Consider the following 25,333-nt stretch of genomic DNA (forward strand, 5'->3'; position numbering starts at 1 on the left):
TGCTCGTAAGGTCATTGTACTCTTAAAACATGGAGATGGAGGAAATGGAAAAGCTGTCCTCCCAGACCTGGATCAGGGCATCAGTGAGTTCCTGGACAGTCTGTGGCGGTACTTGGCGGCGTCAGATGCACCGATACATAAGGTCCCATAGGTGCTCAGTTGGATTTAGATCAGGCGAACAAGAGGGCCAGTCAATGGCATCATGCCTTCATCATCCAGGAACTGGCTACACACTGTGTCCACATGAGGCAAGGCATTGTCCTGCACCAGGAGGAACCCAGGGCCCACTGCACCAGCATAAGGTCTGACAAGGTCGGTACCTAACAGCAGTCAGGGTACTATTGGCTATGACACTGAGGTCTGTGTGACCCTTCAAGGATATGCCTCCCCAGACCATCTCTGACCCACCGCCAAACCGGTCATGATGGATGATGTATTATATTGTGTATTATATTCCATGGTCAGTGATTAAGCTTCAGGCTGAATTTTCATAATCATTTGTTGAATGGATTCCATTAAAAACATACAATCACTTTTTTATAGTGTAAGAAAGTAACAGCATGAAGCACGATACTGAAGGGAATATGAAAACAATTTTTCTTTACTCTAGTTAATGAAACACAGATGGATTACAATGCGCTGAGCGTTTATTGATCTGCTAATGTCACTGCTGTAATGTAAGTTGTAAATTTTCAAATCGTGTGGGATTTTTAATACTCACTGAAGTTCAAGGTTCTCCTTTTCTATGTTTCCTTGTCTTGTTTGGTCAGACTCATTTTTGATGATGTGACAGAGCAGCTCTCTCTAGCTTTCCTGAGAGTGCTGAACAGGGAGCCACATCAGTGTGTTTATTTTTTTTTGTGTGTGTTAACGTTGGCAGCCGCAGCATGTGAGGTTTGTCTTGGTGAGCAGATGGAAAAACAGGATGGGCTGAAATACTGTTTTTGACCATTGCTTTCCAACCCATAGCAGGTAGCAGGTTCAGTGCAGTGTGTTTAATGGTATGTTCTGTTCTATACTGTACTGCACATGCTCCAGGTGTTTCATCAGAATGTGTGAGACACTGAGTGATTAAGATGTATTTGAATTCAGAGTAACCACAGTTACTGTATCAGCAAAATTAGTAAACATGGCAGCACTCAGCTGAAGCAGGGATGATCCCAACAGTTGAAATCATGATCAGAGCCTGGAATCAAACATCAGTCCTGGATTATGAATATCTAAACTCTGTGGCCCATTAGATCCACAGTACTTCCAGAGTACAGATGGCCGCCTATTATCGACAAAGTCCTCATTCGTTCTTTTTTATTTGTGTCCTAATTAAAAGATTCAGGAGCAATAAAAAGCCTGAGAGGAAGGTAAGCTGCTTAACTTCTGCGTTATTTTTAATGAAGTCCCACATTTTAGAACACACAGACACACAATCCTCCTTAATCAGGGCACCACTCAGACAGGATGTGGTTTAGAGATTACGCTGGAGAATAATTGTTCCCACATTGCAGCAGCATCTTGATCAGACTAAGCTTAATTTATCACTCCGAATGTTTCCTTAAATCGGTCGAACGCCTCACTGCAGGCCAGGAACAATAGCTCCAGGGAGGCAACAGCACAGGGCCAAGATCAGGAATTAATTTCTAATGCTTCAGCGCATGATAAATGCGATCAAGAAAAACATTTGGCTTGACTGTACAGATGCACACACCTGCTAAACTGTATAGCTAAGGGAAAGACTGTATGCTGGTGTACTCTTAGAAGCAGCTAACAAAGGCATTGGGACTTTTTTGCGTTACTTTCTTTTAAACACTGACTAATAGAGATTGATAGTTGCAAACAGCCATGAATGAATGACTAAACGACAATCATATTACTCAGGTGTTTCACTCTTAGAGGTTCAGGTTGTGGTTATGAGTCCCTCTGTTCTGACTGTGAAGTTCGTCCAGTTCCTTGCTCTGCACATCCACAAAGTCTTTTGCAAATATTCTTTTGCAAAAGAAAATATTCTGACTCACTCTCACAATCAACTCATCCCTTCCTGCACCAAATCAGCACCACATGGTGATGCTGCAAATCAAATGTGCAAACGAGCCGAGTTACTGAATGTGAAGGTCGTGACTGCAGCTGTTTAGATCTGTGATCAGACTGCACTTGATTTTGTTTGGACAGAAATGCCAGACATTAAAAAGAGAACAGGGAGTGTGTAAGAGTGTCTGGGGATATGGGCATGACTGGATTTCCCTGATTCATTTAGTTTTGGGAATTGTGCATACTTGACCTTTGGAGAGACTTTGTGGTCATTGCGATTTATCTTGTGCAGCAACACATGCAGACGCACGGTGTGTTAGCAACTGAAGGTGGCGGCATGTTGACAGGGGCCATTATAAATGGAAAACAAAAATGGAAATGACGTTTTATTAGCAGCATGGCCTGAGGGAGGCATTATCAGTCTTTCTTTCATTTCAATACTTTGTCAAGGGCAAGAAATCTCCATGTGAAGATATGTTGTGAACTACAAGCCCAATTTCTATGATCTCAGGGGTCAAAACTTTTTGAGCAGTTTGATGTGCTGCTAGGATACACAGATGGATGACTAACAGCATAAAAGAGAAAAAACTGAAAGTGAAGTGTTAGTAAGGTGTTGGGCCGCCACATGCCACCAGTAGAGCTTCAGTGCTCCTCAGCGTTGATTCTACAAGCTTGCGAAGGGATGAACGCTGCAGCAGGACAGTGGCCATGTGCCAACAAGGTGCTTGGACAAAATGGGACCATGCATCTGCCTGGAAGATCACCTAGACAGTACTGTGGAACTAAGAACCAGCAGGACTCAAGTTTCTGACCCAGCCAGTGTATGATGTCCTCCCAAGCCCATCCAACCTGCATTGATGGGGGCTATCAGAAATCTCGGCATGTCCACTGTGCCCAGCAAAAGGTTCCCAAGAACACATCCTGAGCTGCTGCCCTAAAGCCCTGGGAGAGGGGAGGTACACCTGGCGCCATGACCAGGTGCTGAAGGCAGTGGCTGACACCACCTGCACTGGAATCCAGCAGAGCGTATGTCAGGTCTGAGCAAGGCACAACATCGCCTCTGTCAGAGCGCAAGGTCTCAACTGAGCTGCTAGCCTCAGCTTGTGAATGGCAGCTGAAAGTGGACCTTTGGAGGCACCTTAAGTTTCCAGAGCATATGGCAAGGACGTCTCGCAGGACAGATTTGGTCTTAACATCTGACTCCACAAAGCAAGTAGTGCTGCTGGAACTTACAGTGCAAAAGAAGGCCAAATACCTTGTGCTGTTAGAGGCCTGTAGAGGGAGTCGTTGAAGGGGCCTGCTGTGAGCCAACTGAAGTAGGCAGGGGTTTCCCAATCTGTGCACCGTGCACTCAGGCTCCTTGGCATCAGAGGGTTACAGGAGAAGAAAGCCACCAGAGACATCAGTGAGGCTGCAGAAAAAGCCTCAAGGTGGCTGTGGATCAAGAGGGCAGATCCATGGTGTAGCGCGCTGCTTGGACTCAAGCTGGGGACTAATCATCCTCAGATCTTGTAACTGCAAAGGTCATAGCACATGATTCAGATCATTTTCATATTCATACAACCATTCAGTGAGCCCTCTTGCTCTGTGGGTGGGGGCATTGTGATGCTGTCATCTCATGTATTTATTCAGGTTTGTCACATGTCTTAAGAGCAGTATGAGGTCATTTTCTGTGAGAGAAAAAGAAGAAGTGGTGAAGAAGGGTTAGAAGAAGTCATCCGTTTCCTTTCTTTAGAGAGGAGTCAGTTGCAGCCGTCTTCAGTGAGAGCAGCTGCTGTAATGTTTGTCTGGATTACAGAAAAGCACATACACATGGCAGGATATCAGCTGTTACAGTGCAACACCTCAACAGTAATTACTGTAGTGCAGCTGTTGTTTACAGTACTGCTTCTTAGAGCCTGAAGTGTGCTGATTGTCGCTTTGCTTCACTAACAGACATGCATTTGTATCCATTTTGTATCCCAAGTGTAAGACAATCACTTAGGACTGAAAAGCTTCAGAGAACACCTGCAGGATGCAGAAACGGTCACAAGTTGTGTCTGTACTACCATCTAGTGGCCAATGAGTGAAATGGGTCACATCAACTGCATCTTCTCTTCAGCACTAACAGTGTCAATTAAAACTCTCGCCCTGCTTCTTGTTAATGTTAGTGCGTGTGTGTGTGTTTGTGTGTGTGTGTGTGTGTGTGTGTGTGTGTGTGTGTGTGTGTGTGTGTGTGTTTGTGTGTGGCTTTCTTGGTGGACGTTTGTGGACGATCAGAACTTTTAATAGCAATTTAAATTAATTCAACCTGTGATGCTGTTTCTGGTAGCCTGTGTGTGGACAAAGAAAAAAAAGAAAGACGCTCTTCAGCCACAGCCTCACAGAAATGCTCACTGTGTGGACTCATGTCTCTCATTTAAAGCAGCTATAATCAATATTCCTATAATAACAATGTGTTGGATGACAATGTGAAAACAATGTGACACATGAGAGGGAGCTAGTGATGAGCCTACACAGAATTACCACCTGGACCTGCAGCATCCCTCGGCTTTACGGAGCTTTAGAGCAGTTTTAGCTCATTGCTTTTGAACTCAGCAGGCAGCTGTTTTCAGCCCAAACCTCTCAAACCCTCTGTACACTACCTGCTCAGCAGCAAATAGCAGAGAGACACATTTAGTCACTAGCTTCAACGGTTAGCAACAGAAGAGCCAGATATTACTTTATTAGGTGGTAGAGACCAAAGGCAGAGCTAAAAGGTGGCCAGAAGCACGACTCCAAATGAATGATAATGTTGCTAAACTGCTGGATGTTTATTTATTTTTCTGTAACTGCTTATCCTGTTGGGAGTCGCCAGAGTTCGGACACTGGGCCAGAGGCAGGGTACACCCTGGACAGGTCACCAGACTATCACAGGGCTGACACATAGAGACAGACAACTATTCACGCTCACATTCACACCTATGGACAATTTAGAGTCACCAGTTAACCTGTATGTCTTTGGACTGTGGGAGGAAGCTCGAGTACCTGGAGAAAACCCACGCTGACACGGGGAGAACATGCAAACAGAAGGGCTCCTCCACCCTGGGGTTCAGACCCCCCACCCTGGATTTGAACTGGGAACCCTCTTGCTGTGAAGTGATAATGCTAACCACTGTCAACTAATGGTGTTTTCACTTGTACTGCTAAGTAGCCAAAAACGGGTTTAAAGAAATGGAGAATCATGGAAGGCTGGGATGTTGCCCAAGGCCTCACCTGCCATCAAAGAGGAGGATTTTTTTTCATGTGTTTTATTTCAGACACCCCATCTACCTTTAAAAGTCCAATGCACACAATCTATAGTTAAATAAACGTAATGGGCATACTGCAATAAACACCTGATTTTGAGAGGAATCTGCAGGCTATGCTCACAGTCATATCATGAACTCAGACTGCTGGCTGTCACTTACTTTGAGACCCACACAGTTTATTTGTTCAGACTGCTGTGTAAGAATCAGAGACATGGATAACCAGATTGGTTACTCATGTGTCATTATATCCCACATGTCAAGGGCTTTTGGTTTGGTTTTAGAAGTGCGAAGAAATTATCCAACTAGTATGCAAGTGCACAAGTATGCAAGAAAGCAGGAAGGCCAATGAGCAAGTAAGCAAGTATGCAGGTAGGCAAACAGGCAAAGTAAGCAAGTGAGCGTTACACAAATGAGCATGTACACAAGTGGGCAAGTGGACAGGTAAACAAGTATGCAAGTGAGTGACTAAGCAAGTGAGCCTGAGAGCAATTAAGCAGGTAGGTAGGTGATAACGCAAGCAAACATTGGGATTTTTAAAGGGATAGTGTACCCAAAAATGAAAATTCAGCCATTATCTACTCACACATATGCCGATGGAGGAAGTTTCAGAGTCCTCACATCCCTTGAGGAGATCGGTGGGGGGAGCGGCCAGCACACCTAATGGCTGACGGCGCCCCAGACTAACATCCAAGAACACAAAATTGAATCCACAAAGTATCTCCAACGTGCTCATCCGTAGTGATCCAAGTGTGCTGCAGCCGCGACATGAAAAGTTGTTTCGAAAAACGTCATATGAACTCTGTTTTATCCTCACTGTAGCCTGTAGCTCTGACTGCTTTTCTGTGCTCCGCGTTCATGTGTGCGCGCGCTCAGGGTGATCGGTGATCTATGAAGAGCAGCAGTCTCGTCAGTACTGATGTCCAGATTCTCAAGTGCAGGCATCGCCAATTCCCAGTCTGAGCAGCAAAGACTTTCCTCATCCGTTGGCATTGCTTTGCATTTGAAACAACTACACCGCCAGGTTTCCAGTGCTCGACTCCGGTATTCTGCGGCTGGCTGAGGGTTAGGCTCATGAGCTGCGGCGGCTGCTTCGTCCAGTAGTCTGAGTTCCGTGCGTATACTCGTATACTCAAACAAATACGGCTCAACAAAGAAATGCTGTTCCTCCTCAGTTTCAAAGTCTTCAGACATGTTGGGCTGTCCTTTGCTAAAAGACTGTAGTGCAAATTATCTTTTAGCTCTGTGGTTACTGTTGTCTCTCCCTGCGGTGCACGTGTCACGTGATGTAAACACGGGTGAGCAAAGCTCATGCTTTCGCTGGTCTCACGCAGGCGCGCACACGTGAACGCGGAGCACAGAGAAGCAGTCAGAGCTACAGGATACAGTGAGGCTAAAAACAGAGTTCATATGACGTTTTTCGAAACAACTTTTTATGTTGGGGCTGCAGCACACTTGGATCACTACGGATGAGCAGTATGGAGATATTTTGTGGATTCAATTTTGTGTTCTTGGACGTTAGTCTGGGGCGCCGTCTGCCATTAGGTGTGCTGGCCGCTCCCCCCGCTGATCTCCGCAAGGGATGTGAGGACTCTGAAACTTCACCTGAGCCTCCGTCGGCATATAGGTGAGTAGATAATGGCTGAATTTTCATTTTTGGGTGCACTATCCCTTTAATATACCTGATACTTCTGATAAATGCTGATGTATTTGCATTTTTACTATAAAGGGCTTTGTGCTTTACAGCTTCGTCTGTGACTCATGTTCAATTCTAGTGTCTTTGTTTCAAGCACACTGGGGCCTTAAAGTGAGACTATGTAACTTTTGCTGAACAGCGGCCAGTGTGGCAGATACCTGTGGCTGCATGCTAAAAGTAGCACAACAGTAGCACAAGTACAAAGGAGTCCTGTCTGAACATATATTGCTGCACATAACTTGACATCGCTTCTTATACAGTGTGTTTTCACTGTAACGAATGGGGGAAAAAAGAATGAATAACTCATCAATCAATCATATCAACGCTTGAGAGATTATAATGCAAACACCATTCATTTATTGGTATAATATTTCATAATACTTTATAGGTATCATTCTGTTAAATACATATGTACGAAGCCTGTGTGTATCTATAGGCAGGCATTTCACATTCAAGTCCAGGTTCAGTGCAGTGATGACCAAACGTATCGTCTGTTCCTAACACCGAAAAAAAGGAGGAGCGGAGTAGATGAGCTATTGCTCAATACATCAGCTTATCATCTGTAATCATTTTTACTTTATTTCTATTCATCTTTCTTTTACTCCTCCCCTCTCCTTTATCTATTCTCATCATCCTTCACTTTAATGCTCATATCTGACATAAAATCATTAATCTCCCTGTCGTTTTATCCCTAGACAAATGCCTTTCCATTCACTAATTCATTTGAATTTCACTGGAGAAGGGACAGAGCGGTCTCCCTGAGGTCCTCCTTCATGGCGCCAATATGAACCAGCCAGGAATGCATTGTGGGTCAGCTGTAGAGACAGGCACGCGGGTCCGATAGGGTACAATCAGTAATCAGTTTAGGTCCAGATTGAGACAGTAAGGATAAGCTTAGGCTGGTTTAGTCCAGTTTTGATTCCACCTGAATCATCTTGGGGTGACTACGACAAATAACGTAACTAACTCAGGACCAGATGCTGTTGAGCTTGCAAGGTAACAAGGCAATGCAAAATAGATATCATCATGTATACCGTGTGTGGGAAGGAATACCTGAGTCAATTAGTTCTTGAACAGTGCTGATTGCTGTCTTGAATCTAACAGTAACGCATTTTTGGGCTTTCTGCGGTGATTCATTTGTGCCAACAAAGCTCAAGATACAATTTGACTCGTCAGAAAAAGAGGATTTATTTGAAGAACTCGCCTCAGGTGCTCTGCAGAATAGAATAGTTTGGAGTCTTGGGGGGTGGGATGCATTCATGCTTTCGTCGGTGAAGCAGCAGAGGTAAGGATCCTGGTGAATCTTGGTGGACAATCAAAGTATGTGGCTTCATCACGATCTTCTAAAGGAACAGTTCTGGCTCTGTGGGTGCTCAGACTTGTCACTGTGGATGGGGCAAAGGCATCGAAGGGACTGTTGAGATACACCCTGTTAGTTTGGTGGTGTGTGCATGTTTGTGTCTATGCACCCTTAAGTGCGCCTGAGTGCATGTGTGTGTGCGTATGTGTGTGTTAGCTTTTCTTCAAGAGTTCAGGTTATATAGCAGCTGATGTGTCATTAGACAGACACAAATACATCCAGTCCGAGTTTTATCCGCTTCAAGTGTGCACAATGACATCAGACCAGGATCCGCAGTCCAGTTCAGGCTCATTTAAACTAGTCTCATTGTAGTCGGCATAGATTAATCCAAAAAGAGTCCATCCTGTTGTCTCCCTCTGCAGACCAGAGCTGGAAAGATGCAAGAGGTCTCAGAGGAAAGGGTTGTGGCTGTGTGTCTGTGATTGAGTGCGCTGTGCCGGTCGTGGAGAAAGGGGGAGCAGGGGCTGCGGGAGGTTGGAGGGAAGGTCCAGGAGTCCAGCGGGAGGTTGTGTAAGAGAGGAGGGGAGAATGGGTGGCTGGTGGGGCAAAGGGAGAGGCAGCGATGGGCTGTAGGAGAGCATGTGGGGGGGTAACGGGGATGTAGACGATGGTCGCATTTGGTTGAGGGTGAGGCGAGGCTGGTCGCAGTGGAAGGGGTTGGTTGGAGACGGAGCACTCAGACCTGAGAAGACAGAATTGGGTGGAAAACTTTTTAGTAATTCCTCAATAATGTGTACGTACAGTGTGTGAGTTTTTGAATAGTTACCTGAGAGGAAGGGGTTGTTGTGCGTCTTGCTAGGGGGGTTGGAGGGTATCAGAGCATCTAAATTGACCAGCGAGGCCCCGGTGGGTCCTAGGAAGGCCTCCGGGGTTCGACATACACGTGTAGGTGGGGCGCTGAGCGGGGGTGCTAGCCGGGACAAATCAAACATCTCTGGGCTGGATGACTCTCGCCCATTGACCTGGGGTTTTACTGGTGGGTCGCTCCCAAATGGATCTGGCTTGGAATCTGCTCCAGCAAACAGGTCAGAGTCTGCCTTTACACCAAACAATTCTGCATCTGCATCAGGAACAGAAAACACAAGGTTTTAAAAAAATGATTATTGAGAGGATATAATGCAATATGAAGCATGGCTGATAGAGTACAGGAAATCCCAACATGAGATGCACAATACTCCAATATCAGTATCGATAATCTAAGGTTTTAATTTTCATGAAGGTGATACGGGAATTTGTTACAGCGTTATAGGATTAGATTATATTATTATTGTACAAGTGTCCTTGTCTCTGGGACATTTAATGCATTGTGGTATAGTGCAAATGCTGAATGTGACACAATCAAACACCACAGTAAACTACCTTTGTTTTCCTTCTTTCCTCCTTTGTTATCTTGTGTATTCTATCAGTCTACCTGCTGTCTATGAGCTCATGCTGGAGCAAGTGTTTTTTTCCATTCCATCCACTGTCAGTGCAGAAGACTAATTGCTTTGGTAAGATGAAATGTACAGTCAAATCCACAGTACTTCTGTCTTGTACTCAGTACCTGTGGGACTAGCAGGTATAGGAGAGGACACTTGAGGAACATCTTGTTTCTCCTCTTCCTGCGCAGCAAACGGATCTTTTCCATCACCACCTGCATGTCAAATTAAAAACAGTAGAATCTTAGGCAGAGTGCAGCGCTTATATTTTCTTTGACAGGTATTATGAAGTGTGTAAGTTTTGATGAGGCTGGTGTTTCTGAAAAACACCTCCGTCTGTTGGGCTGTCCCATGCATGATTGACAGGACTGGAGGAGACAGGTGCCGTTTCCCAGGGGTCTGTGCGTGAGTCCGCACATGGAGCCCAAGGATTGGACACGTTGGAGGATGAGGGAGGGGCCGTCCAAGGGCTACCGATCACAGGTGTGCTGGAGTGGACCGCTGTGACACAGACACAAAACACAATATTTAGTGTGAAGTATAAAAACACACAAACACAGAATGGGTGTGTCTGTGATAAACCACCCACCTACAGAGTCCCAGGGGTCAGAGGTGATGTCATTGGTGGGTTGGGCAGAGTTCCACGGGTCAGTAGGCTGAGGTGCGGCCTCAGATGAGGGGCCAAATATGTCCACTAGGTCGAGCATTGCAGACTACAGAGGGAGACAAAACCTTTCTGTAAATCTGTGCCAAACATTCTCAAGTCTGTGTTACTGGGTTACTGTGTTTGTGAAACATGCAAGACTCTCAGTAAGAGTAAACATATCAAACCCTGTCATGATCTGTGGAGAGGAGTATGGGAACTGCCAATTACTTTTTATAAAAATGGGCTGTCTATGCAGTAGAGTGATGCAAATACTTTTAACATTGGTGCGACATGATCTGAGAAAACAGAGACAAAGGGCTGTGGCATTCGCTTTTACTCAAGAGGTAGAAAACATACAACTACCAAAATGCACTCTGCTGCACCGAACCAATAAACGCTCTTGCTGGTGGATGACACAATGCAAGCTTGTCTGTTCTGACACAGGAAACAAAATGGCGGACAGCTTGAAAGTCAGAAGTTTGAATCATCAGTCTGAGACCCCTCAGTCGACTGAGATTGCTTCAAGTCAAGTAGGCTAGTGTGTAGTGTACTTATGGGGACGTTTTGGTCCACAGATACTTCTGCAGCATGAGCACTCTTTACTTTCATGCTGCTATTTGGTACAGACAGCTGCAGACACAGTGCAGCTGTCTGTAGGAGGAGAGGCTTTGCACCATAAGGCTCTGAAATAACATCATCCTCTGCCCTCTGCTTAGAAGTGGTGATTTACAGCTCAGAGTAACTCAATATGATACTGCCTCTGGCTTTTGTTTCACATCTAGTGTCAGCAAAAAATGTTGCACATTTCAAATCTGTCGTTAGCCTAGTTAGCTTGTTTACTATATTACTTGAATGTCACTGTCAGCCTGAACATCCCGCTGAAGCCTGTTCAAACTTTAAATCTCTATATCTAAATAAAGGAACAAATAGTTAAATATTTTGATTAAACAGCAAAATCTGATCTGCCAGACGTAATTATGAGTTGGGTACAGCCCTACTGGCTTGCAACAAATGCAACGCAGGAACATAATATTGGTTCATATTTGATCAGCACTGTGTAGTTGTAGTGATTGAGCTCAGTATTTTCAGCCTCTGTTTTTACAATACAGGAAACAGTATGGTGCCTACTTCCTGTTTCTCAAAGCCTCGTATTACAGCCAAACAGTGCAAACAAATAATGTTTCTGAAGATATTTTAGCTGAGAAATAGTAACAGGAACAGAAACTTTATAATTTATCAGCGCTGCTTAGTTTACTGTTGGAGTTTGGTCTGAGTTTGAGTAAGAGGGGCGTCTTTCTCTCTCTCTCTCTCTGCTTCTGTACTCTCTGTGCCAGTGGTGGCAGGTGTATGAAAATGAGAAGTACAATCAGTAGTTGGAGCAACAATCCCATCTGACACATTTGAGCTGGGAGATGAGCAAGGAAACCTGGGCGCTGGTAAGACGACGGGAAGTTTACCACAGTTCATTTGCACATACCACTCACACTGTTATGATACAGAGCTGGTTGAAAATCAGCAACGTATCCCTTTAAATGAAGTAGCTGAGACAGAACAAGTGTAACTGTCTTTAAAGTTACCTCTCTGGATAGTTATCTGCTTCTTCATGGGTTGAAGAACTTCTCATTTCGACTATGGATTCATCACCCTCCTTAAATCAAACCATCTCTACGGGGTTCATATGTTCACATGTTAATAAATATTCTTTTACCATAAAAACGAGTCTCCCCTGATTGAACTAATATCACACTGACAGTGCTGTCTCTGTGCACCTACCAGGAAAAGGTTAGCTCACTTTAAGAGCTATGTCGCTTCCTTTGAGAATTAATACGCACAATATTTCACTGGTGTCCTTGTGAGTTATCTAATCACTCATTGGGCTGGTTAATATATTAGAAAGCCAATATTAGGTAACATAGATGTGTACCATACCATTATACTTTTTTTGTTTGGTAGTGCGTGTATGTTAGCATGAGATTACATGACATAGTGCAAAAAGTAAAAATTGCTTGAGGGGATTCAGAAACTGTTTGTCAGGCTGCATCTGGACTCCACTCTTCAGATGACTGTGCAGTAGTTGGCAGAGCAGCATCTCACAGCAGAGTAGATAGCAGCGCAGTCAGCTGATCTTGTTTACTGTTCAACCTGAAAACACCCTGCGCATATGGTAACAACACTGACATCCGATTTGTGTACATACAGCACAGTATATACAAAATGTTGATATAACTAAAACTATTTTATACGGCAGCAGCCTTTCTTTATCAGTCGTAAGCCTTTGGGTGATTTAAACACAAACTAGAATTTTCACACCATAAAATATCCTTCTAATGTCACACCATACGTCAACATATGAGGTTGGCATTATCAAGTGAGGGCTCGTATGAGAGCATTAAACCCTTTTATATAACAAAAACCCTTTTCATATAAGATTATCAAGTAATTTCATTTTAGCACATAAATAAGTACTTAAAAGTGGGCACCTAATATTTTAAGAACTATTGTTAATTTAAATTATATCTATCACATTGTACATACACAGACATGTAGCGTGTAAACATCATGATTACAACAATGTGGATAGATCCATGCTTCCATTCAGACGGAAGCAGTAGTTCCATGTACTGTATACAGTATCTCACATAAGTGAGTACACCCCTCCCATTTTTGCAAATATTTCATAAGTTAAAGTTATATCAAAGTGTCATTTCTATAGTGTTGTCCCATGAAAAGATATAATGAAATATTTGCAAAAATGGGAGGGGTGTACTCACTTATGTGAGATACTGTATATTTAACAGCAACAACCACATATCACCACATGTATCATCTCTCTTGGATCCATCTCTGATCCCTCAACTCTGCACAACTACAATTTAATATAAACCTATTAAGTTACAGGAGGAGGACTGTCAATATTAGTTGTTCACATGTGAAACCTGAAAGTCTGTCTGACTGAAATGTCCATTTTCATGAGAATGATCTGTTTCTTCTCAATATTCGGTTGAATGTTAGCTATTTAAAGTCCCCCTTCAGTCAAAATGTGTTCTGCTTTTTGTTGCTTTACTTTGATGTTTGAGCTGAGTGTCACTGTGCAGTTTGTTTTCACATCCATCTGCTGATGAAGGAAAGTTTCTCTCTGTTCATCTTAATTATCAGTTTACGATGTGTATGTATCAGAAAAATTTGTGACATCACAACTTATTTTGAAGCCTATTGTGGTTCATTATGAAGCTTACACAAGTGTGATGTGGAAACTGAAACATCCAGTGAACATACACTAAGAATAGACTTTTCAGTGAAGTAAGGGACAGCTTGTGTTCAGCCATAATAAGCCATAGAATATCGTGACGCCTCACAAAGGAGATAACAGCACACAGTTACAATCCAAAGACTCCCTGTCCACCTGTCAACACTAAAAACAGAGTTTTAAGTGACCTAAAACACAACTTGTGTATGGACAACAGGCTAAAATGCATAGAAAAATATCTGTGTGCATGTGGACCAGGTCATAGATTCTGGATTCAATGAGGGAGAGCAAGTACATGTCATTTTAAGAAGCAGTGGACACAAACTGTTATTCCAAGTGGGGCATTTTTTTTACAGTTTTTAGGGTCCGGGCAGCTAAGCTGCCAGGACACTATTGTAATCCTAGGTATTCTTCTTCTTCTTTCGTCTTCTTCTTCTTCTTCTTCATATTTCCCATGGGTGAAAACTCACCAAACTTTGCACAAAGGTCCAGTCTCATGCCAGATATCCTCAGCTGTAAACTCAGCTTATTGCTTAAAATTGCCTGAGCATGACTGATCACTGTGCAGCATCTTCAAGTCTTTTTTCTGCTAGAAAATCTGCCTTCTCATGCTTGAAAATAAACCAAACTTTGCACAAAGATCCAGTGTCAATGCTTCAGTGTGAAACCATCTGAGGCTTCTCACTTTGCACATAGCTCAACTAGTTAAACATCAGTTTTTCACTTATGAAGCAAATCAATCATTGTTAAAATAAATTACCAACATCTTCATGCTGTATGTGTATTTTCAGATTTTTGTTTCGATAACTGAATTTTTTACAGTGATTTGAAATCTGCTTTTCCATGCTTGTTCGGCTGCTAAACCTGCACGTCTGGCTCAGTCAATTTGTGAAGCTACACATGAATTGTCACTGACTAATTAGCTCAATGAGAAATTGATTCATAGTCTCAGAGGTTGTGAGTTCAAGCCTCAGCTGATGCAAAAGGCAGATTGTGTTGCTAAATTCCTAAATGTCTTCCAATTCTTCTGCTTGTTGCTCAGAATTGCCTAAAAATGCCCGGACCCGACCCATGGCTGCACAGCAGCTATAATTTATTTCTATATCTCTTAAACCATATCCAGTGGGGATCTTTAAGAATTTAATCTTGCTACACCCTTTGCAAATTGTACACTAAGGCATCAGATAAAAGGCCATAAATTAAATGTCACATTTGAATGTGTGGTGATACAAGACACGATGATATATAACATCTATCTGACTTGTAAATATATCAGGAATTACAACAGTCAGAAAGCCATTTAGAAGCTCGCTTTCGCTGTTTTTTCCCTGGTCTTTATATCCATGCTTTTTCTATGGGGCACCTGAATGTACCAGGATTTCTGCGATAAGCAGCGTAATATGACCAATTACCAGCCATGAGGACCTTTACATAAGACAGCTGGTGACTCTGATTGGCTTGTTGACAGGCCAATGAGTAAAGGGGCTTGCGTGCAACACGATAAGGAGTATGCTTTCAGGGAAATGTCATGCTGAGCTCAAGGTTAGACAAGACAAAGTCATTATCATTCAGCAGGCACCTCTTTCTCCTCTCTCAGCTCTTCACCGTTTCTCTCTCAAACCTCCCTCATTATGCTGATCCATGTCTTTTTGTCTCGTTTCCCTCCATATCCCACAGTCCACACTATAAACTCCACTTCATTCTCTAAATGCCTGCCAAAAAACCACCTACAAATGCACCCGCCCACCTCTCCATGCACACACAAACACTCATGTAGCACGCATGCACCCACACTCATACTGTACAGCACACACATTTTAAAAACTCACCTCCTGTGTCCCCGACTGACTCTCTCTCCTGCTCTCATCCAGGGCCTTCTGTAACAGAGACTCGTCTCCTTGGCGACAGCACTGCTCCTGCAGGGGCGGCATCGTGACATCATCAACATTACCACCACGGCTATGAGCGTGGACGCACACGCACTCATGCACATACACACCAGCGTTAGTGAGATAGTCTTTGGTTTGGCCCAACAAAACGAAGGCAGCGCTGGTGGCTTTTTTGTGCTGTTGAAATATTTAGTTGACAAAGAGCAGAGGCTGGTTTAGAGCAGGAGAGGATGCAGAAGATGGTTTTTATGGAGAAGTTTAAACATATCTTGTGAGAGAAAAGAGAGATGTATGTTTGAGAGCCAGTGGAAGATACAGCAGAGGTCTTGGAGTGGGGGAAACTGGCTCAGGAAGAGGAAAGTTAGGTAGAAAGTCATTGGAAGGCCACAGAGAAGCATTTTAGTAAAGCTGTAAGAGCCATGTCACGCACTAGAGGGTTAATAAATGCTGACACTGAATGGTAAGGAGTGAAGTGGGTATCTGAGTGTGTGTGTGTACCTGCTCATGCTCCTTTTGGCTTAAGGCTTAAAGCAATCTGTGGTTGTATGTCTTCATCCATCTCTATGGTAACAGGGGAAGGAAGGGCTAGCTAGATGAAGGTGGGTGAATGTTCAGAGCGTTTGTAACAACATTTTCATTACTGGAATCATCAAGAGGCAATAAGACATGTGTGGCTCGATTGCAGGGGAAGAGCGTCTGTGTGGAGGGAGGGTATGCTGTCACACGCTCAAGGAGATTACCATAACATTATCATAACGTGTGTGTGTTGTTTTACCTTCTGACTCTCCTCCCTGCTCATGGCTAGAGCCAGCTGGAGCTGCAGCTCCTCCTCGCCGCTTGTCTGAGGTCGAGCCTGCTCCAGGTCTGAGGCGGCACGAGGAGACGAGGATGAGGCTGCAGAGGGAACAAGTGAGGGAGTTTGAGGGAGGAAGACATGACAGTGCGTGCGGAGAAATGGTCAGATTGACGTGGGGATGCATGAGCGGACGCAAAGAGACACAGAGCACAGGAAGTGTGGGGCCGATCCGATTTGAATATTTTCAGGCCTACACTGCAGTATTGATAATCTATGTGGCGGATTGTCCAGAGTGCTGAGCTACAGCGCAAAATGCATTTCATTAGGGATCAGCCTGAATACAAGTGTGTATTTTTAACACTTCATCCGTTTATTAATCGCCAACACATGAAATAAGCTGTTCAGTGCTCCAGATAACTTTAGACTTTAAACAGGCTTTAATATTTTTTCTCTATAATATTAACATATCAAATAACATCATGAAAACCAGAATTACCACTTTAAGGTTGTATGTCTCTGTGCACCTGTCAAGTTGCAGTTACAGTTTACATCCATGTCTGTGACAACATGGATGCTTCACACACATCTTCCCCCCGGCAACACAGAAGATCTACACAATCAGCAGAGTTTAAGGTGGGCACCCAAGATTAGTCACCAATTCAGTATCTGACCAAATGTTTCCCCATCTGTTCCTGATTTATGATGTTGGATAATGTCCAGGAAAGTATTTTGTGCAGAACATTATGATGTCACATTTAAGTTGACCCTTGAACTTTTAGATTTGAAATTTTATCACTACATCATTTTATCCTATTAGACATTTGTGTGATGTGTTGTCCTTCATCCTGGCCATAAACATGTTTTGTGAGGTCACAGTGACCTTGACCTTTGACCACTAAATAGAATGCCCAAATAATAGATCCTAAAACCTGGAAATGAGTTAGCATTTTAGCACTCATGGTCCCCTCGTCTCCAAGTCACTGGGTTGTCAGATGCCTGAAATTAGGTCTGCGGTTAACATAAGCTTGTGAGACTTTCATGTGTTGTTCAGCAACATAAAATATGTCAGTAAATATGCCAGCCAGGTATTTTAAAGCTCTTATGTGTCTTAAAAAAGGCGGTTGCTGACAAGTAGTGAAATGAAACTACAGACTGTCATCATGTCGTGCAACTGTGGTGTAGTTCGTTTATAGCCTAATGCTAGCTTTATTACTTCTGGGGTTTGCATTAAGCCCTCAAAAATCATAAAGTGATGTTCATTTATGAAGATTATATTGCTGAACAAAACGTGCAAGTATCATAAACGTTTGTTTGCCACAGAGCTTATTTTCTGCATTAATCCAAAATCCAATGGAAAAACTGTGTCCGTTTTATTCGGATGTTACGCATAGAAACGTTGCACACTGATTCCGATGTGTTTTACTGTTCTGTGTGGTCCACATCCTCCACCTCTTCTTCATCATCCACCTAATTATTACTATCTGACCTGTTGAAAGTGAGCTAAGTTATGAAATGATTCTGTGCGCCACGTTCCTCTGTCTTGTCGCTGTGCTCTACCAACACATTTTGTTCACTGATTCTTGGTCAAACAGGCTTTTGACAGATGCGAAAAACACAGATAATCAAACCTTTCGAACTCAGTGTGCATACGTGATTGACACAATGTGAGATCGTTTTTATTTTTTGATGTGCGATGAACAAAAACAGACTCAGTGTGCAAAGGCCTTAAGAGTCATAAGAGTGACTATTCTGGTCGTAGGTTTTACTTCGTCAACAGTTATCTCCTCAATTGTAGTTGACAACTATAGAATTCTGGTGATAATCATATCTAACAACCCAAATCTTTTCGGATGGAGGTCCCTAAAGTTAAAATATTATCACATAGGGGTCTGTGACCTAATCTGCATCACTTTAGAGGTCTTTGACACAAAAAATGTTGAGAACCACTGGCTTAGTGCACCACAATGAGGCGAAGAAGATACTGCACCAGAAAACGAGAAAGTGACCACAGGTGAGATTTAAGCTTCATAAGAAGTGTTTTCAAACACATGGAGTTGTACAAATCCACTGCACACTATTGTCTCAGCGCCAAAACAGCAGACAGACATAGTTAGCGACTAACTTAGCCAAAGAGAAAGATATTTCCCAAGTTGGGGAGATTGAATATTGGACTTACATTCATCAGGTGGACAGACAGACACATGACTCCAAATGAAAACTAATGCTCTGTAACTGCTGGATGTACAAATAAGTAATTGTTTGTTGACAAATTCAACATACTGATCCAAAAGGTGATAATGTATAAATATTGTATTTGCAACTTGTTTCTGCTGCCTCCAAGTGGCATAAAAAGAAATCAGTCATTGCAGGTTTAAATACTCAGAACACTCACAGTTAAAGGAGGATGGAGAGCCTCTGGAGCGGCTGAATTCCTCCCCGTACAGAACAGCCATGCTGGGCTGGCTCGTTCGTCTGCCAGGGTGATAGGATGGCGGTATCCCTCCGTACACCCCTCCGCCCCCACCACTGCCTCCCCCAGCCATTCGCTCCTTGGTCTTCAGGGCTTGACTTCTCTCCTGGCGGAGCCGCTCCTCATCCCGGAGGAGACACACCAGTTGGCGTGCTTTTTCTCTCACGTTGGCCCCCTGATCTCTGCCATCACGGTCCACATACTGGAAGTCTCGTAGCGTCTGAACCACACATAGACAAAAAAGATTTTCATGATCTTTTAGAGATCAACTTGAACTTTAAGAAAAAAAGTACTACTCAAGTTGTGGTTAAAAAGTTGCAGGAAAACATCAGTAACCTGGTCCTCAGGAACATGACAGTTTGTTTAGAAATTATAACAGACATTCAGAATATATATATATATATGTATATCAGGAAATGTTTTATAGTAATTTAGCATTTGTTGATTATACTTTACTATACCCCAGAAATAGAAGTGGTTGCCAAGGTAACACTAATGACAATCCAATCTCTGTTCCTGAGGCATTCAGATTGCTGAGGTTCACCTCTTGTTGCAGTCCAGTACCTGAATAGTGAATGCGTTCTCACGGCACTGTTGGGCCACTCGCTCTGATCCTGTCTTCAGCAGGTAATCCAACAGAGTCAGGGCCTGGAGTCAAATGTTAATTACCACACTGATACTCCAAAATTAATCTACACTCTACATATTGTAGAAAAATACATTAATATAATCAAATACATCTACTGTGTAGGAATACATGCAATGAGATGGATAGACGAAAGACAGAATGTCCACAGCCAGATGTAATGTTTACCATGTTTACCATGGCACAAAGTACAGCTGTGGTTGGCGAAAACATCATTCAGAAGTAAAAAGTCAACCTCATGAGGGCCAAAAAGGAAAAGTCAGAGGATCACCAAAGTCAGCAGGGTACATCATCTGTGCGCCATGGATATCTGTACCAAATTTTGTGCCAATCCATGGAGTAAATGTTGAAATATTTGACAGGATAAGTGAAACTTTGACCTGCTGGTGGCACTGGAAGAAAAGTCAACAGACCAGCACACTCATTAACATATATATCCTCTAGAGACCTTAAATATTTGTTGTACATTTAATGGAAATTCATCAACAGATGTCAAGATATTCCACTCTGAACCACAAATGTTAACCCAAGAGAATACAGTTAAATAAATTATTTAAGATGGGATGGAAGTGAAGGGAGGGAAATGGTGGTGAGTGGTCAGAAGGGAGCTAAAGAAATAATTAAAGTTAAGGTAAGCTGACAGAAATGCAGAGAAATCTGACAATTTGACAGAATTCTTTCACAAGGTCACCTTGTAGACATGTCTCCAGTTCTTGCCGCTGTCGTTGAGGCGTTTCCACACCATGCCCATGACCTCGGCAAACGCCACTACATTGAAGGTCAAGTCAGCAATCTCTGACATGAGAGACGAGGACGGGCCCCATGGATCATTCGAGGTGGCCTCTCGAACCTACACATCACCAAAGAATTTACACATGTACAGTTCATGAATTTAATGTTTTTTCTCACGCAGAATATTTGTATCACAAAAAGTGAGCAATTACTAGCATCACACTTAAGACAGAGAGGAGGCAGTGGAGAGTTTTGCTCTCATGTGTGTTGATCTGATATGACGTCAGTGTTCATTTAAGTGACTTTACCCTTCCTCAAAGTCTAACACATGAAAGCTACGGCATAAAAAAAAAAAATAAAAAAAAAAAATACTGTTCATTTATACTACCTTGATCTCTGCTTCTGAATAGTTGTGCACAATATTCTTCACCTGCCGGCGCAGGGCTGAGGTTGTCATGGTGACAGGTAATCGGAGGATGTAGAGGGATAGCAAGTGGAAAGCAAACAAACACTCAACAGGTGAAGAGAGGGAGTGAAAGGGGGAACGTGGACCGGAGGAGAAGAGGAGAGGAGAGGTAGCTATGGCAATGACGGCTCCTCTTCTCTGTCAGGACTTAAAGGATGCCCCTGGAAGAAAGAGATGGAGACAATATATGATTAAATATAAATATATCAATTCTAAAATCAATATAAAATCTCGTAGTTACTTTACGTCATTCTTGCCATTTTAAATTTGATCTAATTAGCAAATTCAAAGTCCCTACCCTGCCAATGGGACATTCTGAGTCTCTGTGTAGCTCAGGCTTTGGGATGTAAACAGTAAGTGCAATCCAGTAATACTATTAACTACTACCAGATTACTTTGATACTTAAGAAAACTTTAAATTGTGATTATTCTCAGGCAAGTTATGCAGTTTCAAGGGGTATCTTTGATTCTCTGATTTCTAACTTATGATGTTTAGCAGGCAGGCTATGATGTTTACCATCTCAGTTTAGCTTGTTAGCATGCTAATTAGCACCAATCACAAACTACAGCTAAAGCTGCCATTAGTTTTACAGGGATTTGGTCAGAAACCAAAGTATCAGACAAGTTGAAATTTTGTCTCCATGCGACCCAAGCTATTACATTTCATCCTGAAGACAACACTGTCATTTACAGGGCCATATTGCTAGCATGGCTAAGAACAATAAGTCACTGTAATGGCTGCACTCCATGATTTATTTCTTTGCTATTTACGTCAGTATGAACACACTGAGCAATACAAACAATGACTGATGATAGTGACTGAATGAGTGGCTCACAATTGGTGCCCGCTCAGGAAGTAGGTCATACAAAAGCTCTGGCACTCAGGTGTCTGATGAAGCTTCTTGGCAGCTTAATTTATTCAGGCCAACACACACACGCAGCAGCCTGTGTGTGCACGCGTGTGCACACACACACACACAGACACACACAACCTATTTTTCTCTTCCAAATTCATATTTCAGAGAGGACACAAGGGAATCGATCATTAAGGGTTCCTGTGATACTTCTCCCACTGCCTGCGACTAAGCCTTCACCGACACAGAGCACCCTTTACTCACTAAACCAAAGCTGCACTGGGGTGATCAACCCCTCTGATCTTAACCTCCTCTCATCAGTCATCGGCTCACTAAACTAAGTTACATGTTGACTGACAAGGTAATGTTCTGTTTCTGAGATTTTTTCCCCTGGGTGCATCAGGGCATCATCTGCATCAACAAAACCACCACAGAGAGTTTGTCTGTAAACCTAACGTACTTCAGTTACTGATCATTTCCTACATTATGTACGAATCACAGTATAAGAAATTTAGAAATTTTTCAAAGGGTACAGTATATTTTTATTTGATGATCTGATAATATTAGCTACAAGAATGAGGAGAATGGAGACTAAATCCCTTTTTGAAGTCATAGTTATGCAATGCTGTGATAATCTGATGCTTTTTCACTTGGTTTTTATTTTTATTTTTTAATGCCACATTTGGATTATGAGACAAAAGGACCCATAAAAGGCCCTCTGCCTTTCCTGTGCTCACAGTATTCGTGGCAGCATTTTCTGACGTCTTTTCCCAGCAGCATTTTGCAGCCTAACCACAATTTGAAAGTGCTGCTGCACCTGACATGTTCATGCTGGGGATGGAGAAAAAATCCTCTCCAAAGTCACACATTCAAATTTATTTTATCAGTTGTTTGTTATATTCTGTGTTTGTCTGTGTGGTTGTATTAAGATGGAAATAAATAAATAAATAAGAAAATAAGAAAATACAGTGGATAAGAGTAAGTATGGGTAGATGCTCTGTGTAAAGGAATTGGGATCAGATAAAAAAGCTGGGATTAGGACACCCCTACATTTGACTGAGCACTCTGACAGTCAATCAGTTCAAGAGCTCTGACTTAAAAGGTCCTGAGCTTGTGCCTAGTAAGGCCCCTCTGTGATCCAACCACGCCTTTGGCTCTGAATGTAATTATTAAACGACTGCTATAATCATGACGACTAATGATGATCATATTTAACAATTACTGACTTTTTAAAGACTCTTGTGCACCACTTTGATCAATTTAATTTTAACATCACAGTCCACTGCTGCTTCACAGCAGTTTGCAAAGGCTGTCAGTCTGAAACATGTCACAGGATGCCTCATCCTGCTGAAAAGGCAAACATCAGCAGAAGCACAGAAGAACCGAGATGCACACATCAGGGACACAGAAAACTCAGAGCGGAGGACAAGTCTGAGAGTGTGTGCATGTGCGAGAGAGCGACAGAGAGAGAGGGAGAGAGAATGAAGGGCATAAAGAAGAAAGTGAAGCTCAGCAACTTCATCCAGTATCACCTTTCTGCAAAATCATCTTCAGCTTTGTGTTCGGGCATAGACGCACATACAAAGGTTATCAAGGGCTGCTGCTGTTTGAAGCTATTGCTCTTTCCATCCTTTTATTTGACCCTCACAAATTCAGTGTGCTAGTAATGGGTAGGCTGACAGTCGCTATGTGACAGTGGTGATGGAAGAAGTCAAATCATATGTAAGAGCAACCCTACACTTCAACAATTATCCACTCCAAAATTAACTTATGTAAAAGTATGGAAGCATTAATAGCAACAGAATGTAGTTAACATATCAAAAGCAAATTTATTCATAATGAAAAGTGGCCTTAGTCACTGTTAAAACATTAATAATTACTATCACTGCATTGAGATGTAAGCTGCACTTTAAAGTTGTAGTTGGTTTTAACCACGTCATGTACTGAAGTTTAATCTATAACAATGCGTGATATTTTATGAAATGATTTCTGTCATGTAACATCTGAAAAGTATGGAGTAACTACAGCTGCTAAGTAAAAGTAGGCTTCAACAATCCCCCTGAAATGTATTTTAAAATTTTATTTTAAAATGTATTTTAATGTGATTACTGAGGTGTCGAAAGGCTACTAAGGAAAAAGTTCAGATATTATGACAAATTGTCAGAGTGCAACAATGAATGTGCCCAGTTCCACAAACACCAGTCTGTGTTCTTTAACCAGAGTTACATGAGTAAAATCCATCTACAAGTATCATTAATAAGACTTTTCTTAAATATTGTGCAGCTCAGTTTTAGTGTTTGTATTTGATCGAATCTCACGCAGCACAGAGACAGACAGTGGTTATGAAATCATCCAGGGACAAACTGTGGAGCTGAGGGTAACGCAACAACTTGACTACAATGACAACAGCTATGAGCTCTACGTTCAAATGACTCATTAATTCACTCTGAGCCACAGTCACTATATCAACATGGAGCAACTCAAACAAGAGTCAGCTGGTGAAATCATCAACTCAAGTCGTGATGCTCAACTCCAGGGACACAGTCATCTGTGGGTGCTATCATTTGAAGAGGACCAAGGGCACACGTTTTGATTCAACACTGGGGGGATCTTGTGAAATGGGGGTTTGGGGGTCCTCCACCCAAAACAATTTGAGCATCAAACACTTAATTATCTGCATTTTGGTGATTTTTTGTGCACCAATTGGTGTCTTTTCTGCATTAAATTATGTCTTTAATTTTGTTAAAATTAAAGTCCTGTGTCACGTTCATGTTTTTATTTGGGTGGGTTGGGGTAAATATTAAGGGGGACCTGTCCCCTGCACCCCCCGAAATCTACGCCTCTGAATAGCACAATGCAAATTCTACTTTTTCATTTTAAATATTACACCTTGATCACACCGACTTAGGAGCCGACATGGCCCGGCTCTGATGCGCCAACATAAAACCTACGTCACCCCGTCGTCAACATTTAAGGATGCGCATGCGTGCTGTGACGGCAGGTGTAACGGTAATTCAGGTGGCGATGGAGAGGAGGAGGAGGGCGCACATTGTGGGTCTGCATAATGCATTACCCAGCCTCCCCCTCTCCCCACCGCCACCCCCACACACTCACACACATACACACTCTTGCGGTGGATTCCCTGAGCGGGCTGCCATGTGTAGCACAGATTCCTGTGCAAGGCCAGCTGCCACTGGAGCTGTTTGTTACATGTATGAACGCAGCAAAGCTCAACATACTACAGACTGCATCTCGCAATATATATACCCGCTCATTGTGAGAATTATTGGCACAAAAAAACCAAGGACCTGACCCCCCCGGTCATTTCAGCGCGCCGCTTACCTTGCCCATTGCTCATCTCTCGCCGTGTCCACAGAGCATCCTCGCCTCCTCGCTGTCTCCTCTCCAAGTCCCGATAATATCCCCTCCGCTGGGATCTGCTAAGCAGGGCAACCACAATTATCCCCTCCGCTCCTGTATCCGGAAAACGTGAGAGAGCAGCCGAACAGTGAGTGTTTCCTTGAATGGGAAAGTCACCGTTGAGATTCCGGCCTACCCTGGATGATGCGAGCCGCTCGGGCGGGCAGTCAGTGGTGAAATCCGCATAGGACAAGGATAAGCCACAGCACACGGCTCACTCACTCCCTCTCCCTCACCCAGGCAGCGCCATCCACACACGCATACGGCACCGGCAGGCCACGCACGCATAGCACACACGATCACAACGGCGAGCGTAAAAGCAAAGGCATGGACGGGGGCGCGTCGTTTGCAGAGTCAGCTGTACTGTTAACCTATTATGATCCGCTGATGTGTGTGTGTATGTCT

The 25,333-nt window shown here is 43.0% G+C and overlaps 1 protein-coding gene across 1 annotated transcript; it reads right to left on the minus strand.

Annotated features, from left to right (window-relative positions):
- Positions 1–7,379: 7,379 nt before the first annotated feature.
- Positions 7,380–25,168, minus strand: epn3b (epsin 3b). Its single transcript, XM_049572773.1, has 12 exons — positions 24,851–25,168; positions 20,577–20,815; positions 20,148–20,306; positions 19,375–19,458; positions 18,733–19,030; positions 16,320–16,438; positions 15,485–15,571; positions 10,352–10,475; positions 10,093–10,263; positions 9,888–9,977; positions 9,111–9,404; positions 7,380–9,026 (listed from the first exon to the last, which is right to left on the minus strand). Exons 2-12 carry the CDS (start codon positions 20,643–20,645, stop codon positions 8,734–8,736), a joined length of 1,788 nt encoding a protein of 595 aa, XP_049428730.1. The 5' UTR covers positions 20,646–20,815; positions 24,851–25,168; the 3' UTR covers positions 7,380–8,733.
- Between the last annotated feature and the right edge of the window lie 165 nt (positions 25,169–25,333).

Source organism: Epinephelus fuscoguttatus, linkage group LG3 (assembly GCF_011397635.1).
Source record: "Epinephelus fuscoguttatus linkage group LG3, E.fuscoguttatus.final_Chr_v1".
In the NCBI taxonomy this organism is placed as follows: Eukaryota; Metazoa; Chordata; class Actinopteri; order Perciformes; family Serranidae; genus Epinephelus; species Epinephelus fuscoguttatus.

Coding starts and splice junctions, on each gene's coding strand:
- epn3b (XM_049572773.1), bottom strand. CDS start 20,645: ATGACAACCTCAGCCCTGCGCCGGCAGGTGAAGAATATTGTGCACAAC. Junction 19,459..20,147: donor ACTGGAGACATGTCTACAAG/GTGACCTTGTGA, acceptor ATTTGACTCCAG/GCCCTGACTCTGTTGGATTA. Junction 15,572..16,319: donor GCAGGGAGGAGAGTCAGAAG/GTAAAACAACAC, acceptor CCGCCCCTGCAG/GAGCAGTGCTGTCGCCAAGG.